General features: G+C 51.1%; 1 protein-coding gene across 11 annotated transcripts in view; it reads right to left on the reverse strand.

The window, feature by feature from the left end:
• Nrxn2 (neurexin 2) overlaps positions 1 to 21213 on the reverse strand; it is a 103611-nt gene that overhangs the window by 42542 nt on the left and 39856 nt on the right. For 8 of the 11 annotated variants that reach the window (XM_035442013.1, XM_035442014.1, XM_027408476.2 and 5 more), the window contains 5 exons: positions 14307 to 14468; positions 12932 to 13364; positions 6949 to 7335; positions 6568 to 6771; positions 1008 to 1034 (listed from right to left, as the gene is read on the reverse strand). In XM_035442013.1, coding sequence (XP_035297904.1) covers positions 1008 to 1034; positions 6568 to 6771; positions 6949 to 7335; positions 12932 to 13364; positions 14307 to 14468 — 1213 coding nt within the window. Of the gene's footprint in view, positions 1 to 1007; positions 1035 to 6567; positions 6772 to 6948; positions 7336 to 12931; positions 13365 to 14306; positions 14469 to 21213 lie in introns of those variants that run through there. The other 3 variants (XM_035442016.1, XM_035442015.1, XM_035442011.1) reach the window with 2 other exon arrangements.

The following is a 21213-nucleotide window of genomic DNA, read 5'->3' on the forward strand; positions in this document are numbered from 1 at the left end:
CACTAGCAGCTGAGTTCTCAAACCTAACACTCCCAACACCACACCCCCCAAAGGAGGGGCACCTACAGCTCCCCTCCACATCCACAACCAGCTCAGTGGGAGCTGTCACTTCTCTGTACACTCCAGTTTAACTCTACACCCTGGAACTGCTGTCCCTTCACAGCACTCAACGAGCCTGCAAGGCCACAGACTCGTTCTGTTTCTTGGAAACTGTGACCATTTATTGACAGTGGGGTTGTCGACAAGCACACACATCTGTCAGATGTTGCTGGGATTTGTAGCACCTCTGAGCCACCCCTGGATCCTGAATGCTCAGTCTGCCTGGGGCTCAGGGTGCTGACCTTAAAAGGCCTCAGGTGTGTGCACACACTGTGCCACGACCACACAAAACAAGGGACACTGAACACACAAACTCTCTACTTGAGCCTTCCATGCCCATAACTCTTTAGGTGATCTGACTACAAGACACACCTTGCAGAAACTCTGAGACTGAGCACTAGCCCAGGGGCAGAGACATCAGCTCTCCTTCTGATTCCTGAGTTTGACAGGAACTCTGCAGACTCAGGCAATAAAGATTTTAGACTTTGAGGCTTGCCCAAGTCGCCTTTCCCATGTGCCTCGCCTGCCTCCTTGTGGTCATTGGTGGAGACGCATCACTATGTCTCCAGGCTTTGTGTTCTTGAAGCAGTTGTCATTTAGCTGCACGTTTCTGCCTCCTGCTGCTGACTTGGGAGACAAGGTGTCTTGTCCCCCCCCCCCCTTCCCAGAATCCATAAATATCCTTACCAACTACTTCTCCCTGGTTCTGCTTCGTTTTATCCATTGTGCCCTCCACAATTCCCCATCCCAGCCCCATGCCTGCTCCCCTCCCCACACACCTGGCCAATCGCCTCACAAGCCAGTAATAAAACTACCCCTCCCCCTCCCTCCATCCCTTTCTCCCTAAACCCAATGCCCAGCCTCCCAGACCCCTCGGGTCTCTGTAGAAGAAGAGGGAAGCCACTTACTAGGTGCGCAGCCGACGCGCAGGCAGTCTGGGGGGGCCATGGGGTGGGCAGAGGGGGAGGGAGAAAAAAAGGCAAAACAAGGTTTTTTGGTTTTGTTTTTTGTTTTTTTTTTTTTTTACATCCTTCACAGGGAGGGGGTATCTGCAGGCAGGGTTTCCCTCCAGGGCCACTTTCTGGGGACCACGCGTGCCCAGGTGCCCTTTCCCCTTCCTCAGTTGGACCCTTGTCCTTCCTGCCCCCAAGAGGGCTTCAACCCTCCCCAAAGCCAAGAGGCAGGGCAGTCAGGTAGTAGGAAGAGGGCTTGTGTTCCCCTTTTTTGAGGGGCCCAGGCCTCTCATGTCTAAGGGAGACGGGCACCTCGGGAATCCCAGCCGTACAGGGGATTGCCAGGGGATGAAGGCTTGGCCGACCCCATATCTATCCAATCCCTGGGAGGGAGATGGGTAGGGAAGGCCAGGGTCCCTGCATCCCCTGCTCTGGGATGACACCCTGCTTAGAGCTCAGGTGTGACATGTCACTCCTCAAGCTTTGAGCTCAAAAGAGGGGTCTGTCCCAGGGCCCCCTTCCTAAGGTCATATACCTCCCAAAGCCCCAGAGGCTGGCACCACCCCTACAGGAACCTTCTTTCTATCTGTCCCTGCCCTGGGGGCACCAAGCTACCACTAGGGGTCAAAGTATTCCTCCACCCTGAAAAACTAATATTTTGTCAATTTTCCTAAAGAGGAGCCAAGACCTCAGATAGGGGCACCAAAATCTGCAAAATGTGACTTCTAGGCCCAATGCAAGTCACTAGCAAGCAAAGGCCCCCAATCCTACCCGGGCCTAGCATTGCTGTCCCCCAGTTTCAAGTCTGGAAGGGTATCCCATGGTTAGAAAACCCAGATTTAGACAAATACAACATCCCAGGGCTCTAAGACCTCTAATCAATGGTTGGTGGGAGTCTGCCAGCCCTTTCAAAGGGACAGAGCCCTGGGTCATCTGAACTCTAGTATGCCTTTAGGGTGCCATATCACTTCATGAGCCCAAAGCCTGACCAGGCTGGAGTGATGGGACTGCCTGGGGCTAGGGAGGGGCACTGGATCCTCACCTCAGTCCTACAGACACCTACTGTGTGACTTTGGGCAGAACCCTCTGAGCCTGGACCTCTTTCTCTTCCTCAGTGCTGAGAGGCTAGGGCAGGGTGAGGGTGTACCCTGGTATGGTCCTGGTCATTCTGGAAATAGTCTCTAACTCTGCTTAAAAGTGATGCCCTGACTTCCTGTGGGCTCTCCGCCAACAAGTTCTACCCATGTGCCCGACAGCCCCGGATGCAACTGGCATCCGTTGGCCAGGGAAGGTTCCTGCAGTGGTAGTGAACAGATACCCCCTGTGGCTCTGAGGGTCATGAGCTCCTCGGGCAGTACAGCTGAGCGCCACACGCGTTATCAACCACAGCAGAGTGGGGGGAGCAACAGGGACCCTGAGCCACAGCCTGGGCACCAAGGGAACAGCAGCAGGTCAAAGGACAGACACAAGAGGGAGTGAGGGGTCACAGTGAGGAGAAGGAGGTTGAGTAGGGCAGAGAGAAAAGAGGAGGAGCCAGGAACAGAGGGGAGGAGGCTGGTCAGGATGAGGGGGGAGGGTGCCAGGCCCTGGAGTCAGGTCCCAGGGGCTCTCTCTCCAAGCCAGCAGAGTCTTCACCAATGAAGGGTCCAAAAAAGAAAAAAGGGGGCTGGAAGAGCAGGTCAGTCTCCTGTAAGGGAGCAGGTCCAAGCAAAGAGCTTGACTTTCCCATCCGGAGGACAGGGTGTACTAGGAGTGTCAGGGTGTCCATCTGTCCAGAGAAGAGGTGAAATTCCAGCCTACTCTGCAGTGATGCCTCTTGAAGATGGGTATGGGGGGGCAGGCCCCTCCCAAAGGAAAGCGGGGAGAGCAGACTGGAGAAAGCAGCTCTTCCATACACATTCCCCAAAATGCTGTTCAGAGAGTGATAACCAGTAACCTATTAGTCAGCAGCCAGAGCCTCAGAGCAGGAATTGATGGGCACACTGATGTCAGACACAAAGACAGGCATGCTGTGTGAACATGGATGGGATGGATGGGGAGAAAACAGCCTATAGAGAGAGGGATGAAAGGAAAGAGCATGGTCTCCTGGCTTGGTCTAACTCACTTCTGAGGGGGAGGTTGGGGTGAAAACATCATCCAGCTTCCAGCTCCATGCAAGGAGCTTCAAAAACACACAGCCACACCGGCAGTGGTGGCGCATGCCTTTAATCCCAGCACTAGGGAGGCAGAGACAGGCGGATCTCTGTGAATTTGAGGCCAGCCTGGTCTACAGAAGGAGAGCCAGGACAGTCTCCAAAGCTACACAGAGAAAACAAACAAACAAAACAACCCCACAGCCACTTCTCTTCTCTCAAGAGGCTCTGCACAGAGAGGTTGCACTTGTCCCTGGTGCCATCTTCACTCAGGCTCCCAGCCTATAGATACATTCACGGTCCAGCCATGGCCCCAGGAGCTAAAGGGCTCTGGCATGCCATGTGTATTCCTGATGACTTAAAACATGGACAAGGCTTAAAAGTGCAAAACCAGTGAAAACTCAGGAGCAAGGGGAAATGTGAGAAGGACGGGGGGGACACTAAGGAAGAAGAGCCCAATGACAGAGTGTCCATGTCAGAGTTGGGCATCTCTGGGCACCACCAGCTTCTGAATAAAAAGCAGGGAATGTGGGCAGGGTCTGAAGAAGCAGGCCCCACTGAAGCCCAGACTATGCCCTTCATGGAGATGCCATGGGCACTTCCTGGGGACAGGCCAGACCTAGGGTAAGCAGCAAAGAACAGCCCACACTGCAACAGGGCTAAGCATCCAGGAGACACTAGCATCCCTAGGAACAGAGACCAGACCCCCTGCTTAGGTATTGTGTCTTGCTCAGGGGTAAGATCTGTGGTTGAACTTCTGGGGGAGGCACTCTCCAGTCCACTGGGTCTTCTGTCTGGAAGGAGATATCAGAGCCTTTCTGGCCCTCTCTTAAGTAACAGGTTCCCCATCTACAGAGGCCATCACAGAAGCCTCTCCTTCCAGTGTCTCCCCTGGTACCTCTGATCCTTCTTCAGGACTGCTCTGAGAGTCCTTGCCTGGGAGTCTGCTGAACTGTGTGGCTCCCCTGGAACCTCTGACTTCCCTCCTTACAGACAAAGACCACAAATCGAGACCAAACCTCTTGTTCCTTAGCAGGAGTCCCGCACAGAACTACAGCCTCCATGCTGCTGCCTATCTGGAGCCCAGCATCCCTGGGTGGTTCACAGGATAAGAAATAAGGAACTCAGGGCTGGACTGGACTGGAGACTCTATGTGGAAGCAGGCCCCTGCACCTGGCTCCATCTTGGGTCCCTCTCCCAGGCTAAGGTGCCACACTGAAGTATATTTGGTACTTACACAACTCTGTGTCCTCTGAGGAATCTGCAGACAGATGTGTTTGGTCTCAGCTTTGTCATGACCTATGCTAGAGTTTAGCTCTCAGCACCCATGTCTCTGTAGATGGGGAGGTATAGGGTGCAGGCTGGTGACTGTCATTACTCTGGGACATTCAGACTAGATCTCTCTGGATCTTATTCTGACTGACTGGGATTCATGAGACACAGGCAGAAAGGCAAGCCTGTAGGAAGGAGGTTAGATCCCAAGGGTTAGGTCCCAGGGGCCCACCAAGATCAGTTTTCCTAGCCAAGGATGCCATCTCCCATCAAAAGAAACTCCAGCTTCTTCCCAGGGAATCAAGTACTGTCCAAGGAAGCCAGAGCATCTGTCTTCTCTCTGAGGATCAAAGGCTCCAGGCTTCCCCTGTTCAGTCTCACCACAGCAGAGCCAAGCACTTAGCCTTGTGAGACCACATGCATGCAACCAGTCCAGGTAGACTGAGAAAGGCAGAATGACTCATGGGGCCCTGGACAGGACCTCTCTTCTAGGACAGTGCCAAGGGAATATAGTTGGGCAGGGAGGACTGCTGTGTTCCCTGGCAGAGCTTTCATCTGCCACCCACTCAGCGAGCTGTGACTGTAGGTCATCACAGAGATGTAGGTACCGCCTCAGACCAAGTGAGGTTCTGGTCACCCGAAGAGCCTCCCATCCCAACTCCTGCCTCTCAGCCTATCCTTGGCCTAAGAGTACAAAGGCCAGGTGAGCAATGAGGGAATCAACACAAGTATCTAAACAAGGCACCCCAAAGTCCACGATCTACCCCAGAAATGCTCCAGAGATCAAGGTGAGGATGAGAATCCGGAAGAATGTTTAAAAGCTCAAAGCTCTGGTGATCTGGAGAGCCCTGCTTCCCCCTATGACCAGACTCATGGTGCTCTGCTTAGCCTCTGTGGCTTGAAGGCATCTACAGGGCAGGTCCTTGGGTGTGGCACTTTCTTGGTATGGCATGGACAGTTGTGTCAGCAGCCTGGACACTGTGGGGCCTCTCCACTGAGGGTGCCCTGCACTGCCATCTGTGAGGCAGCCTCCTGGCTCTGGATCCTGACCTAGCACATAGCTGGCCCCCACAAGAAGTCCCTTAGAAACCAACCAAATGAGTAACTCTGCATTCTCTTTCCATCATGACCACAAAATCCAGGGCCTAATAGATAACCTAACCATGCCCTTTATGCCCCTGAAGACCAACAGGGAATATGTAGGCTAGACCCTGTTCTCACCCATGGGCCACAGCAAAGATAACAAGATGGAAAAAGCCAGCAGGCTGACAACTACCACCCAAAACCCTAAACTTTAAGGCCCGGGTTTAACACAGGCACCTTCCCCAGTCATTAATAGCTTAGTTACGTTGGCAAAATCAACATAAAATTTCATAATTGGGCCAAGAATGATGGTACACACCTTTAATCTTAGCACTCAGGAGGCAAAGTAGGTGGATCTCTGTGAGTTCAGGCCAGCCTGGTCTACAGTGCCTGCCTGGTAAGCTGGTATCTTCCCAGAACACCTACAGAACTCACATGAGACATGGCCATGAACACAAGCTGAGAGACAAGTGTGAGATAGCATGTTCCTGTGTCCAGAGTGCACACAGGAACCTGCACACAGCATCCCAGAGATAGCTCTAATCTAAGTGGAGCAGCTAAGGGTGGCTGCATGCAGGGGCCAGCTGTTTGTGGTCCTTATATCTGCCACTGGGCTGAGCTGAGCTTGGGCTTGTACCTAGCAGGTGTCAACAAGCAATTCCATAATGAATAAGCCCATGAATGAGCAAGTGAACGTGCCAACCGACAAGAATGAGTTTGTGCCATCTTGTGTGTGCAGGACAGATGCTACCAACACTCCATAGGAGTGACTTGAGAGGACAGTTATCACACGCAGATGCATTCCAACAGGTGTGTGTGGCTGTGTTCTGGGTTATCAGGCTTCAGCATCGGACCTGAGGGACATTGGTTCAGGCTGTGAGGCCTGGACAGAGGAGTCACAGCCCTTGGGGACTCAGATACCCCACCTATCTCCAAACTGGTGCCACCACCAGCTTCTCCAGACAGAGGGGAGAGTAGGTCAGAGGCAGGCCAGGGAGAGGCCAGGAGGCCTGGGATGGGGTGGTTACCAAGGTTGACGGTGAGCTTCATCTGCCCCCCGTCCAGCTCGAGGCGTAGAGTGTCGGCTGACTCCCTGGAGGTGGTGGCCATCATGAGTCCATAGGCCCTCTGAGACATGAAACGCAGGGACACGTCCTCTGCCTCTGTGTGCATGGCATTGGGCAGCATGATCTTCATGTACATGGAGCCATCATAGCTTAGGACAGTGGCCTCTGCCCCAAGAGTGGAGAACAGAGAAGAAGTGGAAAGGGAAGAGAGAGAGAAAACAAGGGAGCCGTTACTAGGAGAAAGCCAGGCTGGCCTGAGGGGCGCTCTCAAGAGGAATGGATCTCAGGGATGGAAGTGGGGTCCTTCTGACACAGGACACCTAAGACCAAACCCAGCCTCACCTCTCTCACAGACCCGACCCAGAAAGCCGGTCCCGATGCAGTCACAGACGAACCGGTTCCAGCCCTCTCGACAGATGCCCCCGTTTCGACAGGGTGCTGAAGCACACTGCTTCAATGTCTCCCGAGAGCAGAAGGGAGCAACACCCACAGCCCCCTGTGCCTCCGCCAGGCCCCGGAGATCTCGACTCCGTCCATCTATGAAGAGGTCTCGAACACAGCCCACGTAGCCAGCCCGGAGAGCAGCCGTCCACACCTCAGGGGGCAGTGGCAGGTCCACCCGGCCCCCCTCAGGAAGGCCACCCAGGTACAGCTCACTCTCCAGGTCCAGGACTTCACTCTCTCCAGTGGCCAAGAATGGCGTGCTGCGGCTGTTCACAGAGATGGAGCCTGGGGACCGAAGGAGAGGGAACCTCATTGGAAATGGAAGTCACAGTCTGGAAAGGGGTGTCCTGGATTTATTGCCCAGTCCCCCTCCATCCTGCACCTAACAGTAGACTCAGGAGAATGGCTAACAGCCTTGTCCCTGGGGTCTAGCCTCTCTACCCTCTGTCTCGAGTCCAGGAGCTTGAGACCCAGTCAAGACCCTGCCCAGCTGTAATGTGCTACAGACCTCTGTACAGACCCTTCCTAGCCACCTAAAGAGACCTGCAGGAGGGAACAGGAGGCACATACACTCAGACTCCTGTACCCTAAAAGTGTCAGATCACTCTCTGGATCACCCCACCCCCAGCCTCTCGGACGGACAGGGAGCTGGAGGCAGAGAACCTGGAGGAGACTGTAATAATTTAATCTAAAGCCTCTACTGGAGACAAACACCCAGCCAGCTCTTACAACAGTGTGCTAGGCAGCCAGTGCTTCAAATGTCCCTGAAGTCTCATGGCCACTCCAGGAAGCTGGTCCTTTACTATCCTGCTTTGAGCCAGCAGGTGAGGCTTACAGAAACTGGGGAACCGGCCCAAGGACCACAGCAGAGGGGGAACATAATGGAAGTCCCAGTCAAGAACCCCAGGGCCTGTCTTTTCCACCCTTCAGCCCTACAGGCCTGCCTGGAACTGGTTCTATGGCCATCAGATAAGATGAACAGGCAAGCTAGCTCCTGGGGCCTAGGTTACAAGCTGGAGCTCCTGAGTTAGAAGAGTCATTTTGTGTTGTTTTGTTTTTGACAGCTGTTGGTTTTGTTTGCTTTGCTTTAAAAAAAAGAAAAGATTTTATTTTGACTTATGTGTCTCTGTGTGTGTGTATATGTCCATGTGTGCATAAGGGTACCTGCAGAGGCCAGAAAAGGACAGTGGGTCCCTGGAGCTGGAGCTACAGGAGGGCATGAGCTGCTGGACATAGGCGCTGGGAACCAAACTTCAGTCCTTCACAAAAGCAGTAAGACTCTTAACCACTGAGGGTCTGTCTCTAGCCCCTTGTTTTATTCTGGAAACAGTCTCATATTGTAGCTCAGGCATCTCTAGGACTCACTATGTAGCCCAGGCTGGCCTCAAACTCATGGTGATCTTCCTGCCTCAGGCTTCTGAGTACTAAGATTCCAAACACACCCCTTGCCTACCTACCAAAACTCAAGTTGAAATTTGGCTGCCATTGCTGCAGTGACAGGACCTGGGATCCTTAACAGTGGTTAGTTAGGTCGTCACCGACCCTGTCTTTCGTTCAGGGGTAGGCTCATGAGAGGGTCTCTCAGGAGAGCAGGCTGTTAAACAGTGAGGCAACCCCTCCAACTTGTCTCCTTTGTGTGGGAATGCCTGCCCTTCAGTTTGCCTCATGTTAGGACAGCACGAAAGCCTACCCAGAAACTGACACTGTGCCCTTGGGCTTCTCAGTCCCCAGAACTGTGAGCCAAGTAAACTTGTCATTACAAATGCCTAGTCTCCAACTTCGTGTTACAGCAACAGAAAACAGATTGAGACAAGTGGTCGCCTTAGAAAAAACATCTAGGATCTGGTGGGAGCTTCAAAGCCTTTATTATAATCTTAAACTGCAGAACTACCTCTCGGTGTGTGTGTGTGTGTGTGTGTGTGAGAGAGAGAGAGAGAGAGAGAGAGAGAGAGAGAGAGAGAGAGAGAGAGAGAGAGACTTGCTTATGTAGCCCTAGTCTGGAGCTTGTTATATAGACCAGATTCATATATATGACCTAATCTTTCTGCTTCTACCTACTTACAGATATGTGTCACTGTGTCCAGCAACTGTGTGTGTGTGTGTGTGTTGTGTGTTGTGATGTGTGTGTGCTGTGATATGTGTATGTGATGTGTGTGTTGTGATGTATGTGTATATGCTGTGATGTACGTGTGTATTGTGATGTGTGTTATGATGTATGTGTGCATTGTGATATGTGTGTTGTGATGTGTGTGTTGTGATGTGTGTATTTTGTGGGGTGTGTGCATGTGTGTGTGTGTGTGTGTGTGTGTTGTGATGTGTGTATTTTGTGGTGTGTGTGTGTGTGTGTGTGTGTGTGTGTGTGTGTGTGTGTGTATGTGTGTGTGTGCAGAACATAGGGTGATATTCAGGAGTCAGTTCTCCCCTCCACTGTGGGATCTGGGGAACAAACTCAGGCCATCAGACCTGACCAGTAAGAGCTTTCACCAGCTGAGCCATGGCACCAGGCGGTGGCCCCAAGCCTGTTCTCTCATGACAAGGTATCTTCAGGACCTGCTTCAGGACCCCTCTCCTAGCAGGGTTACCCAGAGTCCCCAGAGCCTGCTGTGACTGGCCCATCCTTTGGCTGGGTCTTTGCTGGAATCTTAGCAAGAACTGGATGAGAGGGAAGGAAGAAAGAAGAAAAGAGGTGTGTTGCGGATCGGGGAGCTCTGGAGTGGAAATACATGTACTCTGGCCTCTGCTCCGGTCAGGTCACTCCCAAATACAAAACAGGAGCAACCTGACTCATCCATTGATGGGAGAACAGATAAACAAGATGCGAGCATGGCACTGGGATGTAATTCAGACTTCAAAAGGAAGGGAGTTCTGACTCACACTTAACAAACACGAGCCCGAAAGACAAGAAGACAAATTCACAAGTTGGTTATGGTGGCACGTGCCTATAATCCCAGCACTCAGGAAGGCTAAGGCAGCAGGATTTCAATTCCTAAGTTAGCCTGGGCTATATGCAGAGTCCTATGTCAGAGGGAGGGAGGGAGGGAGGGAGGGAGGAAGGGAGGGAGGGAGGGAGGGAGAAGGAAAGAAGGAAGGAAGGAAGGAAGGAAGGAAGGAAGGAAGGAAGGAAGAAAAAAGAAGGGAGCTGGGGAGATGGTTCAGTGCTTAATGTACTTGCTCCTCATGTATGAGGCCCAGAGTTCAAATCCCCAGAAACTCACATAAATGCCAAGTGGGTGTGGTGGCCCACCTGTAATTTCAGCCTTTTAAGGCAGAGACCAGGGATGCCCAGAGCAAGCTGTCTGGCTATATCTGTGAGCTCTGGGTTTGCTTGAAAGACCCTACCTCAATAAACAAGATGGATGATTACTGACATCAGCCTTGGATCTCTACATGCATGTACACCCACATACATGTGCCCCAACATACATGCAAACATGAACATAGACACATGAAAATGGAAAAAGAAGAGGAAGGAAAAATACTATGTGACTTCACTAACCTAAAGTCTCAGAGTCGTCAGATTCAAACAGAAAAATGGCAAGAGAGGGAGAGAGGAGAACTTATGTTTAATAGAGACAACCACAGCCGGGCGTTGGTGGCGCATGCCTTTAATCCCAACACTCGGGAGGCAGAGGCAGGCGGATCTCTGTGAGTTCGAGACCAGCCTGGACTACAAGAGCTAGTTCCAGGACAGCCTCCAAAGCCACAGAGAAACCCTATCTCGGAAAAAAAAAAATAGAGACAACCTCAGTTTGGGAAGATGAGAAAACGGCACCTGATGGCAGTGAGGGCTGCACAGCAACATGAGTGCAATCAATGCCACAATCATGATTAGTTATTAAGACTGTATATTTTATGTGATACACAACTTACCACAATTTAAAAAACTAAAAAGAATCAAAAGTGGAGAGCAACCGGGGAAGGCCAAGGAGACAGGTCAGTGTGTGAAGGCACTCGCTAGGCAAGACTGACAACCCAAGTTGGATGCCCTGAACACACATAAAAGATGTGGTTGCATGTGCCCAGGATCCCAGCATTCCTATGGCAAGATGAGAGATGAAGAAAACCACCCAGAATCCAGCTAGCCTCAGCAAGGTGGAAGGCCAGAACCAGCTCCCCAAAATGTCCTCTGACCTCTCCACACATGCTGTGACACAGAGCAACACACTATATAAAAGAGGAGAAAAGGAGTCCAGCGTGTGGCTCGGCAGGAGCAGGCCCTGGGTTCAATCGTCAACACTGGCTTGTGGGAACTCAGGAAAACTAGGGGAGGTCTAAGCTGTGTTTGAACAGATGCTCCAAGTACCTGAATGGACTTCCAGCCCGAGGATCGCTGACCACCTGTGTGGAACACTAGAGACTGTCATGAGGCAGAGCCAGGGGCTAAAGTCCTTTTTTCATGGATTTCTCTGGTGAGGGAAGGCCTCACTTCTGGGAGCCCAGCAGCCCCCTCCTCTCTGTGAGCAAAGAGGTGACTCCACCTGACTCTCAGGCCAGCAGTGGTGACAGCTATAGGACTGAGAAAAATTCAGCTGACCTGACAAGCACTTAAACTGGATAATGTGCCAGGCCTCATTTGTATCAATTTGGGTTCAACAAGATGGAGGCAAGCACACCAGAATTAGCAGGCAGAAAACAAGAGCCTGTGAGAGGGAGGCTGAAAGGGAAGGATGGAGGAGGGGGCGGCTAGAACAACAGTTTTGAAAAGTAGTTCACAGCCATACCACTCAGGACACATCCAATGTCATCCGACCCTGGAAGCCAAGCAGGGTCAGGCCTGGCTAGGTACAGCCCAACCAGTTGTCCCTAGATTTGGAACTCTCATGGCTGGGCAGGTGCAGTGGCCTAGTCGCTGCCCCTCTGATGGCCCAGAATGAGGTGGACAGTCTGTCAGTCCACAGTTAGTGCTCAGAGAGTCAGGCAGCTTCTGTGTACTCAGGTTCTGAATTTATGCAACCAAAATAGGTGGTAATGTCTAAGGGAAGAACTGTCTGTACTAAACACACACAGATACTGCTGTCCTTATTCACCAAACAACATGACAATGACCATCACAAAACTACTATGTCACTATTATATAGCATTTATTCTCTCTCTCTCTCTCTCTCTCTCTCTCTCTCTCTCTCTCTCTCTCTCTTTCCCTCCCTCTCTCCCTTCCTCCCTCCCTCCCTCTCCCTCCTGGTTTATGTGGTACTGGGGATGGAGCACAGGCTTCATGAATGCTGGGCAAGCACTCTCCCAGCTCCAGCCCCAGCCCCAATGTCTACCTTCTATTAGGCATTTTGAGGACTCAAGAGATGACTTAAGTCACCCAGTAGAAGGTGTATAGATGACATACAATACTACATTGTCTTTTATAAGGGGTCTGAGCATAGTGGATTTTTGTCTTTGGGGGTCCTAGGAGCAATCCTCCCAGACACTGAAGAATAAAGAAATAAGGCTCTGGATAAAAAGGAACCATGACTAGAAAGCTATATAGAAATATAGATAAGCTATATTCTTCGTTTTGTTTTGACTATGTAACGCTAGTCGGCCTCAAACTTAGGATGATCCTCCTGCCTTTGTCTCTGGAGTGCTGGGATTTCAGGTGTGAGCAACCTCTCCTGGCTTTGAGAGTTATTTTCTTCAAGATACAGGACATCTCTCTGTGTTAGGTGCTATGTTAGTATTTTCAAATGTGCTCTTTCCCACCCACAATGACCCTTGGGTAATTGCTCCTGTTACAAATAAGAAAGAGTGGCCCTGTGCCTTCTGCCAGATCATAGTGACAGAAGGGCCAAAGAAGGACTGGGAGAGGAGACTAGGAACAGGAAATGAAAGCTTGAGACATCAGGCAGGTATAAAAGAGTGGTCAAGGGAAGGAAAGGTCCAGAGGCCTCCTGACCTTTGCGCCCATCCCTCTGGAAGTCCACGTGGCACCATTCGCCGTCATTGACCTTGCGGCTGGACGCCCGCAGCTTGATGCCCCCAGAGCCCATGTCCAGCAGAAGATAGAGGTAACCGTCCAACAGCTCCATGGCAAAGTAGTCAGCCCTCTGGGAAGAGCTGTGGCTGCCTGCCCCGGCCCGCCGGCCCTGGCTGAAGAGCAGCAATCCATTGGGCTCAGTGGTTCGGAAGTCCAGGGAGATAGAGCCAGTGCGCTTGGCACTCCAGCGAGGCAATGCGACAAAGGCCTCAGGACTCTCAAAAGTCACAGGGTCCAGTGCAGCCACATCCTCACAGCGAAAAGACAAATCCCCCTGCAGCTTCATCTTCGGGTCGCCTTCCTTAGCCAGGCGGGATAGCTCCAGCTTGAAGTCATTGTTCTTGTAGACCACCTATAAAGAGGAGAGGGGTCTGGGTGAAGAAGCAGAAGAAGCCTTGGATCTGGCTACCCAGGGCCCTCCCTCCCTGGCAGCCATTGGCCATCGCCCATCCTCACGGCCCCAAGCTCAGCACCATCAGCCCACAAGGCTCAGGCTTCTGTTCTCGAGCTACACCTTTCCCTTGCTGCCTCTGTCCTGTCCTCCAGCCCCACAATGGCCAGGCATCCCCTTATGTGAGCTCCTAGGTCCAACTCAACTGTCACTCACAATGACAAAAAGGCATGCCACTGTTGCTACTGTGGGTTGCTGTTTTCTGAGACAGGGTCTCATGTGATTTAAAATGGCTTCAAACTTACTGTATACTGACCTTGAATCTGTCTTTCTGTCTCTACCCCCAAATGCCGGGATTACAGATGTACACCACCATGCTCAGCTCATGTGGTTCTGATAGGGCCCATGGGCTTCACGTGTGCTAGGCAGGAGTCCTGTCAGCTGAGCTGCTATCTACCCCAGTCCCTGCTTGCTGTCTTCCAGTAGATATTAACATTCTCCCGTGTTCTGCACAAAAACTGAAGTAGCAACCAACCTTTCATCTACACATCAGGCAACTCATGAGGTCAAGTGACTTGGCCAAGACAACAGAGTAGTGAGTGAAAGACATGTGACTGAGCTAGGCTTTAGCCTTCAACCTTCGTACCCACCAGCCTTCCTTGGGGGCCACAGCTCTGAAGATCCTCAGAGGGCAGGGGAGTTCCAAGGCCCAAAGAAACAAAAAGTTTGACATCTTGACTTGAGCCAATAACTTTAGGTTTTAAAGAAGGGTTACAATCCCACCATGGACTCACAAGGAACAGAGGCCAGGGGCAGCTAGTTGGTCAGGCATACTAAATCCCACGGCAGTATAATCCCATACTAAATCCCTGGTCAGTGGTAGCCCTTCCAAACCCTACTCACATCCTTGAGGCAGCCCATGAAGTTGTTGCTGACAGGTGAGCCAGGCAGGTCGGCTGTGTTGGGGCTGCCCCCAATGTAGAAGAAGTCATCAGAGCCCAGCATGGTGTAATCCTCCTGTGTGTAGCCTGTGGTGGTCAGGATCCCGTCCACCGAGATGGTCACCTGCCCAGCCCAAGGAGGGGGAGAGACAGGAGACAACTGGCATCAACGCCCTGGGAAGAGCCACAGGTGGGCAAGGGAGGGACCAGGGGGCAGTGGGGGAGGGGGACCCCCATTTTTATGTCTGCTTGTCTTGGAGGAGGAACAGTGGGAGTAGAGGGGGAGGGAGGAAGAGGAAGCAGCACAGATTTGATGGTTTCAGGGTAGGCTTAGGCCTGCTCTACATGACCCATGTCGAATGGGAGCCTAAAACTGGCATGGATGAGCTCAAGAAGCAACTCCAGGGAGGTGCTCTGTATTAGGAGACCTCAGAAGGGCCCCACTGTGAAAGGTGGGGAAAGCAAGTTACATCCTCAGCTCTCTCAGCAGAGCACTGTGGGCACATGTGTGGCTCCCAGTGTCTTTCTGAAGAGGAGCCTCTCCCTTCCTGGCCTTCCTGGGTAGCAACGCTGAGACTCACTTGCAGCCAGCCCTTCCATCTGGGCTCCCTGGTCTTGCAGTCTTAGCTGGGGAGGCAGCTGAGACAACAGAGAGGAGGAAGATGCAGGTATGTCTGCAAGTCTTAGGACAGGAGGTACGTGACATCTGTTATGGCTGGCTCCTACCTCTGCCATTCAAGTTCTACCCGGATATTTTGAGTCATTTTTCAGGAAAACCTAAACTAGTATAGAGCTTAGGTTTAAAAACCCTAAACTAGTCTATAAAGCCTAAACTGGCCTTGAACTTGTGGTAATCCTCCTGCCTCATCCTCTCGTGTGCTGAGATTATATTCCTGGGTCAGTCACTGTTTTTCTTCCAAAGAAGAGAGTGGCCTTATGCTATTTCCCAGCTCACACTTCATCCTTCTCTGTAGGTGGCACCCTTGTTGTTCTGCCCCTAGGAACAGTAAGGCCAGGGCTAACCTAAGGAAAAACAGTCCCCCAGAAAGCAAGATGCCAAGAGCAGGGGTGTGACTGGTGTTTAAAAAGGTACTGGACACTGGGCTGGGGAAGGCAGATGCTACCTTTGAGACAACTCTGATTCCCCCTACTCAGCAAATGTTCACCTGGTGCCTGAAGCGTTTAGTCTCCCAGAGGAGCTCTGGGAGGCTTCACTCACAGCAAGACTGAAGGGGAGGAGCCAATAGCAGAGGTAACACACGCTTCTCTCTAGGAGACTATGACTTAGGAGATTCAAGCAGGCCACTAAGGACCTGGTTCTTTGTCAGCCCCATCCTGTACTTCCACAGCTGCAAGTTAGAGTCCTTCTTGCTCCCCAAATATGTTTCAAAAGTACCCCTTTTCAGGTAAAGTATTAAAGTAAGGGCCTGCCAGTCACACAGTATGATACCCCATACTCCAATCTGTAGCACAGGCTACCAGCCACCTTCAGTATTCTATTGTCAAGAAGGTGGGGTAGAACTCCTAAGATCAGGGGAATCCAACAGCGCCCCCCTTGTGCTTGGTTGGAGCCTCATGGTGAATAGGGTGGGGCTGAGCAGAGGGCAGACTGAAGAAGCCACCTCCTGGGAACCATCAAACCTTGTGCTAGAACTGGGTTCAAGGACAGGAGGAGACAGGTGGCTTGGGAAGAGGCAGTCTGAATACTTTTGAGTCTTGTTTTGAGGGGAGGATTGGTCATGGTTATTTATTTCTTCTCCCCTCCACCATGTCCTGAAGCTAGGAAACGGGGTTTGGGTAGAAAGGGAGGGTCAGAGAGGTTAGTCACAAAAACATGCAAACGAGGTTAGAGATTGGACTAGGCAGAGGGGAGAAAGGAAGAAGGGGTCAGAATAAAGGGGTCGGGATAAGTTGGGGAAGGTGAGGTAGGTGAGTGGGTCTTCCTGGGGCAACATGGCTGCACTGACTCTCTTCCTCCATGTCCCCTGCTGCTGTCCTAAAAGACTGAACTGGGCTGCCAATCAGCTCCTAACCATAAGTGGGTTCAACCTAATCAGGCTTCCAACAAAGATCAGTCTTGGCATGTCCCCAGAACCCCCACTAACCTCAGCAAAGCCGAGGAGACATAACACATGGTCATCAAAGGTCCACATCAAGTTGCCTTGTGACCCAGTGCAGGGATCTCCAGCTAAAACTAACTCCCCAAAGCCTAGGACTTTGGCTGAGAGAGCCTCACATGAGTGGCCATGCTCAGCAATACTCATCACTCCTCCCCTCCTGGTCCCAAAGTACCTCAGGAAGTCTCCATCCTTGGCCTCTGAAGCCAGGGCGCCATCCTGGGATTGCCTCACGCTGTGGGCTCTCTTCGTCCCACTACATTTTGCCAAGATCAAGGTTGCCCTTTCTTGGCCCTATCTGAGTTAGAAGGGTCTGACTTGGAGCAGACTGTGGAGGCCCAAGACGTCCTCCTGAATCCCCTTCCAGGCAGGGTGTAAATCTCAATTTGCCTGGTGACTATATTCAGATCAATCGTGGAGGGCCCTGTTGGGAAAGGATGGCCTTAATCTCCCTCTCCTGACCCATGGGGCTGGGGAAAGGCTAGCAGGAGACAGGGAGCATGGGGAGGTCCGCTGAGGAAGGAATCAGCCAGGTGGGTGGGGAGGAGTTGAGGGAGAGGAGAGGAGAGGTGGTGGGTGGAGAGGAAGTGGAGGAAGGTGTCTGGGGAAGGCAGAGAGGGGGATGATTTAAGATTAGTAAAACCCAACTGTTTCCTCAGACAAATCAGTCCAGACACAAAAATGGCAGGTTCGTTAGTAAAGGCAGGAAACAGGGGAATAATTCCCCTGCCCCCTCCACCCCAGGGGTTCTTGGTACACCTGCCCCCCAATCCCCCCCATGAAGCTTCTGGAAGGGGTGGGGCCAGCAGGGGAGGAGGGGAAGAAGGGAGCACATGCCACACAGAACAGCCACTGCAGCTGGGACCCATGCAGGTTAGAAGGGCAGGGTCGGGGGCCAGGCACTGCCCAAGCAGGCCAGAGAAAAGCAGCTAGCAGGTGAGAAGGCGTGCAGGGCAGGGGAGACGGGGAAGAGCAGAGATGGAGGCGAGAGAGCCATGAAGTGCAGGAAGAAGCTTCCTTCCACTGAAGAGGAGGTGAGGAGCAGCCACTGGATCAGAGTTGTTTAGGGACTGACAGAGAAAGAAACATCAGACCTCAGTTTCCTCATCACACATTTCCTCTGCCATTCGCCACAGACAATCAGCCCACACACATCGGCACACACAACACATCCTAGAAGGTTCTGGAAGGAGGTCTTGACTGCTCCTCTCCATGCAGCACTGGGGACAACAGCTAGGTCGCCAAGACACAGAAGATGATCTATGACCAACCCATACTGACCCACTCAACATAGTGTGTTCTGAGGATGTTAAGGGGAATGAGTAGCGTGCTTGCCCAGAAGATGAGCCCAGGTCCATAACCACACCCTCTCCACAAACGAGAAGACTGGCTGGAGGAGGCTCAATGGACTCAAGACCTGAATGGACCAGCCAGCCATCCCCTCCTCAGCTCAGTATAGGGAGGCTGGGTGGGATGGTAATCCAAGTCCTAGCCACATATATACCCACATGGAGCAAATGCCCCAGGAAGAAAGGCTAAAGGAAACGGGAATTCTCGTGCCACTATCAGGAGCCATCCCCAGGGGGCTCACAGCATCATTAACTTGTGGGTGGCTGAATGGTCTTTCTTGAGTCCAGTGACAATACAGGTAACACTGCACCAATGAGCTATTTTTGTCTCCTGTTAAGCTACTAGTATCTTTTTTAAAGACTTATTTATTGTATGTTTTGTCTTCATGTATGTCCGTGCACATGTAAGTGCAATGCTAGTGGAGTGCAGAAGAGGGCATCAGATCCTCTGGAACTGGAGTTTCAGGGGGTTGTGAGCTGCCATTTGGGTGTCGGGACTTGAACCTGGAGCTCTGAAAGAGCAGTCAGTGCTCTTAACCACTGAGCCATTGCTCCAGCCTGTTTTCTCTCCTGTTGGACCACATTGCTGTCATCATATACTCCAAGGGTTCCACAGGCTTATGGTTAAGAACGAGTCCACAAAAAAAGTTCCCAGAAGCCCCTTAGGGTGATATAGGATGGAGCAGGGCTGGGAGCAGGGAAAAGCAGCTTCCGGCTGAGGGAGAGATCACAGTCCTGCTAAGCTCACTTTGTGTTCTGTGCCAGACACAGGCAGTAGTCACAGCCCTCCCATGAGGGATGAACTCTGGATTTCAGGAATTTTAGGAGGGAAAGACTTCAGGTCAGAAATCCCAGGTTCTCTTTTATCATTTACTATTTTCCAGAACAATTTTGCCTTTCTGATAAAAAAATTTTTCTGTCAAAACAAATTTGCCTTTCTTTCCTTTTTCTTTGTTTTTGTTTTTGTTTTCTTTGTGTAGCCCTGGCTGTCCTGGAATCCGATTAGTAGACCTGGCTGGCCTTGATCTTAGAGATCAGGCCTCTGCTTCCCAAGTCACCACTCAGGGCTCTGACTTTCATCTTTAAAAGGGGCTGAACAACTTTGGGCTCTCCCATCTCTTTCCAGCAGACTGAGCATCCGATTAGTTAAGTAAAAATGATAAATTCATCCATAGTATAAAGGGAGGTGCTTTCTCTGGGCCACAGCTTCCCCATCTGCTAAGTGGGGACAAGCTCAACCTCCTGCCTAGAGTCCAGGAATCATCAAATGTAAATGAAACTCAAAATGTAGACCAGGGAGATAGCTGGAGGTGGCTCAGCCAGGAGAGGTGCTTGCTGCCAAGACTACCAATAACCTGAACTTTAACCCAGACCTAAATGGTGGAAAAAAAGAACCAAATCATGTAAATTGGCCTCTGACCTTCACACACACACACACACACACACACACACACACACACACACACACACACCATGACATGCTTCACCACACACATAAATAGATTAAATAAATAAAAACGTAAAAAGGAAAAAAGAGAAATCCAGGCATGGTGGAACATGCCTTTAATCCCAATATCTGGGAGGCAGCACCAGAAGGATCTCTGTGAGTTTGAGACCAGCCTGGTCTACATAGTGAGTTCCAGGACAGCCAGGGCCACATAGAAAGACCCTGTTTCAATAAAGGAGTGTGGGTAAGGTTGGAGAAACAAGTCAGTAGTTAAGGGCACTTGTTGTTCTTCAGAGGATGGGGTTTGGTTCCCAGCACCCACATGGCACCTCACAACCATCTTTAACTCCAGTTCCAGGGGATTCAACATCTTCTTCTGGGATCACCAAACATGCAAATGGTGGACACACATACATGCCAGCAAAACACCTATACACATGAAATAAAAAATGAATCTTTGTTTTGTTTTTCGAGACAGGGGTTTCTCTGTATTGCTTTGAGGCTGTCCTGGAACTAGCTCTTGTAGGCTGGCCTTGAACTCACAGAAATCTGCCTGCCTCTGCCTCCTGAGTGCTGGGAATAAAGGAGTACGCCAACAATGCCTGGCCTAAAAATAAATCTTTTTAATGTAAAAAAAATTAAAGAAACTCCAAATGCAAAAAACTATTTTGAGGCCCGAATGTATGCATGAACAATATAGCTTCACAAGCCAGCATTCATCAGCCAACCAACTGAGATGACTGGGTGAGCCTTTTCTGTCTTCCCACTCTCCTCACCAAGAGAAACACTCAGATCCTAAGAATCCTAATGAGTGAGTTAGAAAAATAAATGCAAAACTGCATAAAACCCATCAGAGGGGTGTTCTGCACATCAGAACCTGTTGAACCCCATCCTTTGACTTCAGTTTGGCCCTAAAGGAGCCAGTCCTAGCTCAGGTCTGCAGGGGTTTCTAAGGCCACACAGGCAACAGACTCATTGCCATTTATGCTGATGATGCAGGGAGTGTGGACTTTGCGCACTAAGAATTTCGCAGGTTCTTTCTTTATCAGCCCTAAAGCTGGGCAGGGTTGCTGGCTTCTTGACCAACTAAAGTAAGTTGTTCTTCTCTTCTCCTCCACATCCCTGAAGCATCCTGAGGTTTCGTGGGGTTATTTTGAGACTGGTTCCTAACAAGGGGTTGTAATAGGATCTCCAGCGGGAGCAGGATGCCTATTCCTCAGGGTCTGCCACAGGAAGGGAGCCACTTCACATAACATCCCTGCCCTGTGACAGAGGGAATTGGCCAGCACTTTGTTAAGCTTAATGAAATTATAATTCCTTTCCAGAGGAATTGTGTTGCCTTGGTTGATCTTCACACAGACCGGTGGTAGGAGCTGGGCATGTACCGTTAGTCTGCTGAGAGCCGAGGGAACTGTGCTTTTCTAGCCTGGGCCCATGTGGTCAGAGTCTCACCATGGAGACTGGAAAGAAGGTTTGTTGGGTCCTAACCCTAGGGTGATATCCCTCCTGGTACTTGGGTATATCACCTGCACTGATCTTGGCTCCCTGTCCCCTGAGTCACAGACTGACTGTCCAGTGACACTCTATACAGAGAAAGTTCCTTTTGTTTTTAATGGACACTTTTTAAAAATTACATTTATATATCATATGTGTATATGTATTTACATGCATATATAGGTCAGGGACGAGCTTGGACGAGTCAGTTCTCTCTCTCTACCATATGGAGACTTGGTGGCAAACATCTTTACCAGATTAACTAATCTGGTCAACTAGTAAAGAGAGTTCTTAATGGCCAGCTCCTGGCAGTTTCTCAAGAACAGCAGAATGGGTAGAAACTAACCCACAAAAGCAGCAGCTGGAGAAACAGCCTGTGAAGAGCTCGTGCAGATCTCAGTGCAAGCGCCACTGGAACCCTGGGAAGCTAGGGAGACCACACAAGGTCTTAGACTGGCCATG

Source organism: Cricetulus griseus, chromosome 3 (genome assembly GCF_003668045.3).
Source record: "Cricetulus griseus strain 17A/GY chromosome 3, alternate assembly CriGri-PICRH-1.0, whole genome shotgun sequence".
Taxonomy (NCBI): domain Eukaryota; kingdom Metazoa; phylum Chordata; class Mammalia; order Rodentia; family Cricetidae; genus Cricetulus; species Cricetulus griseus.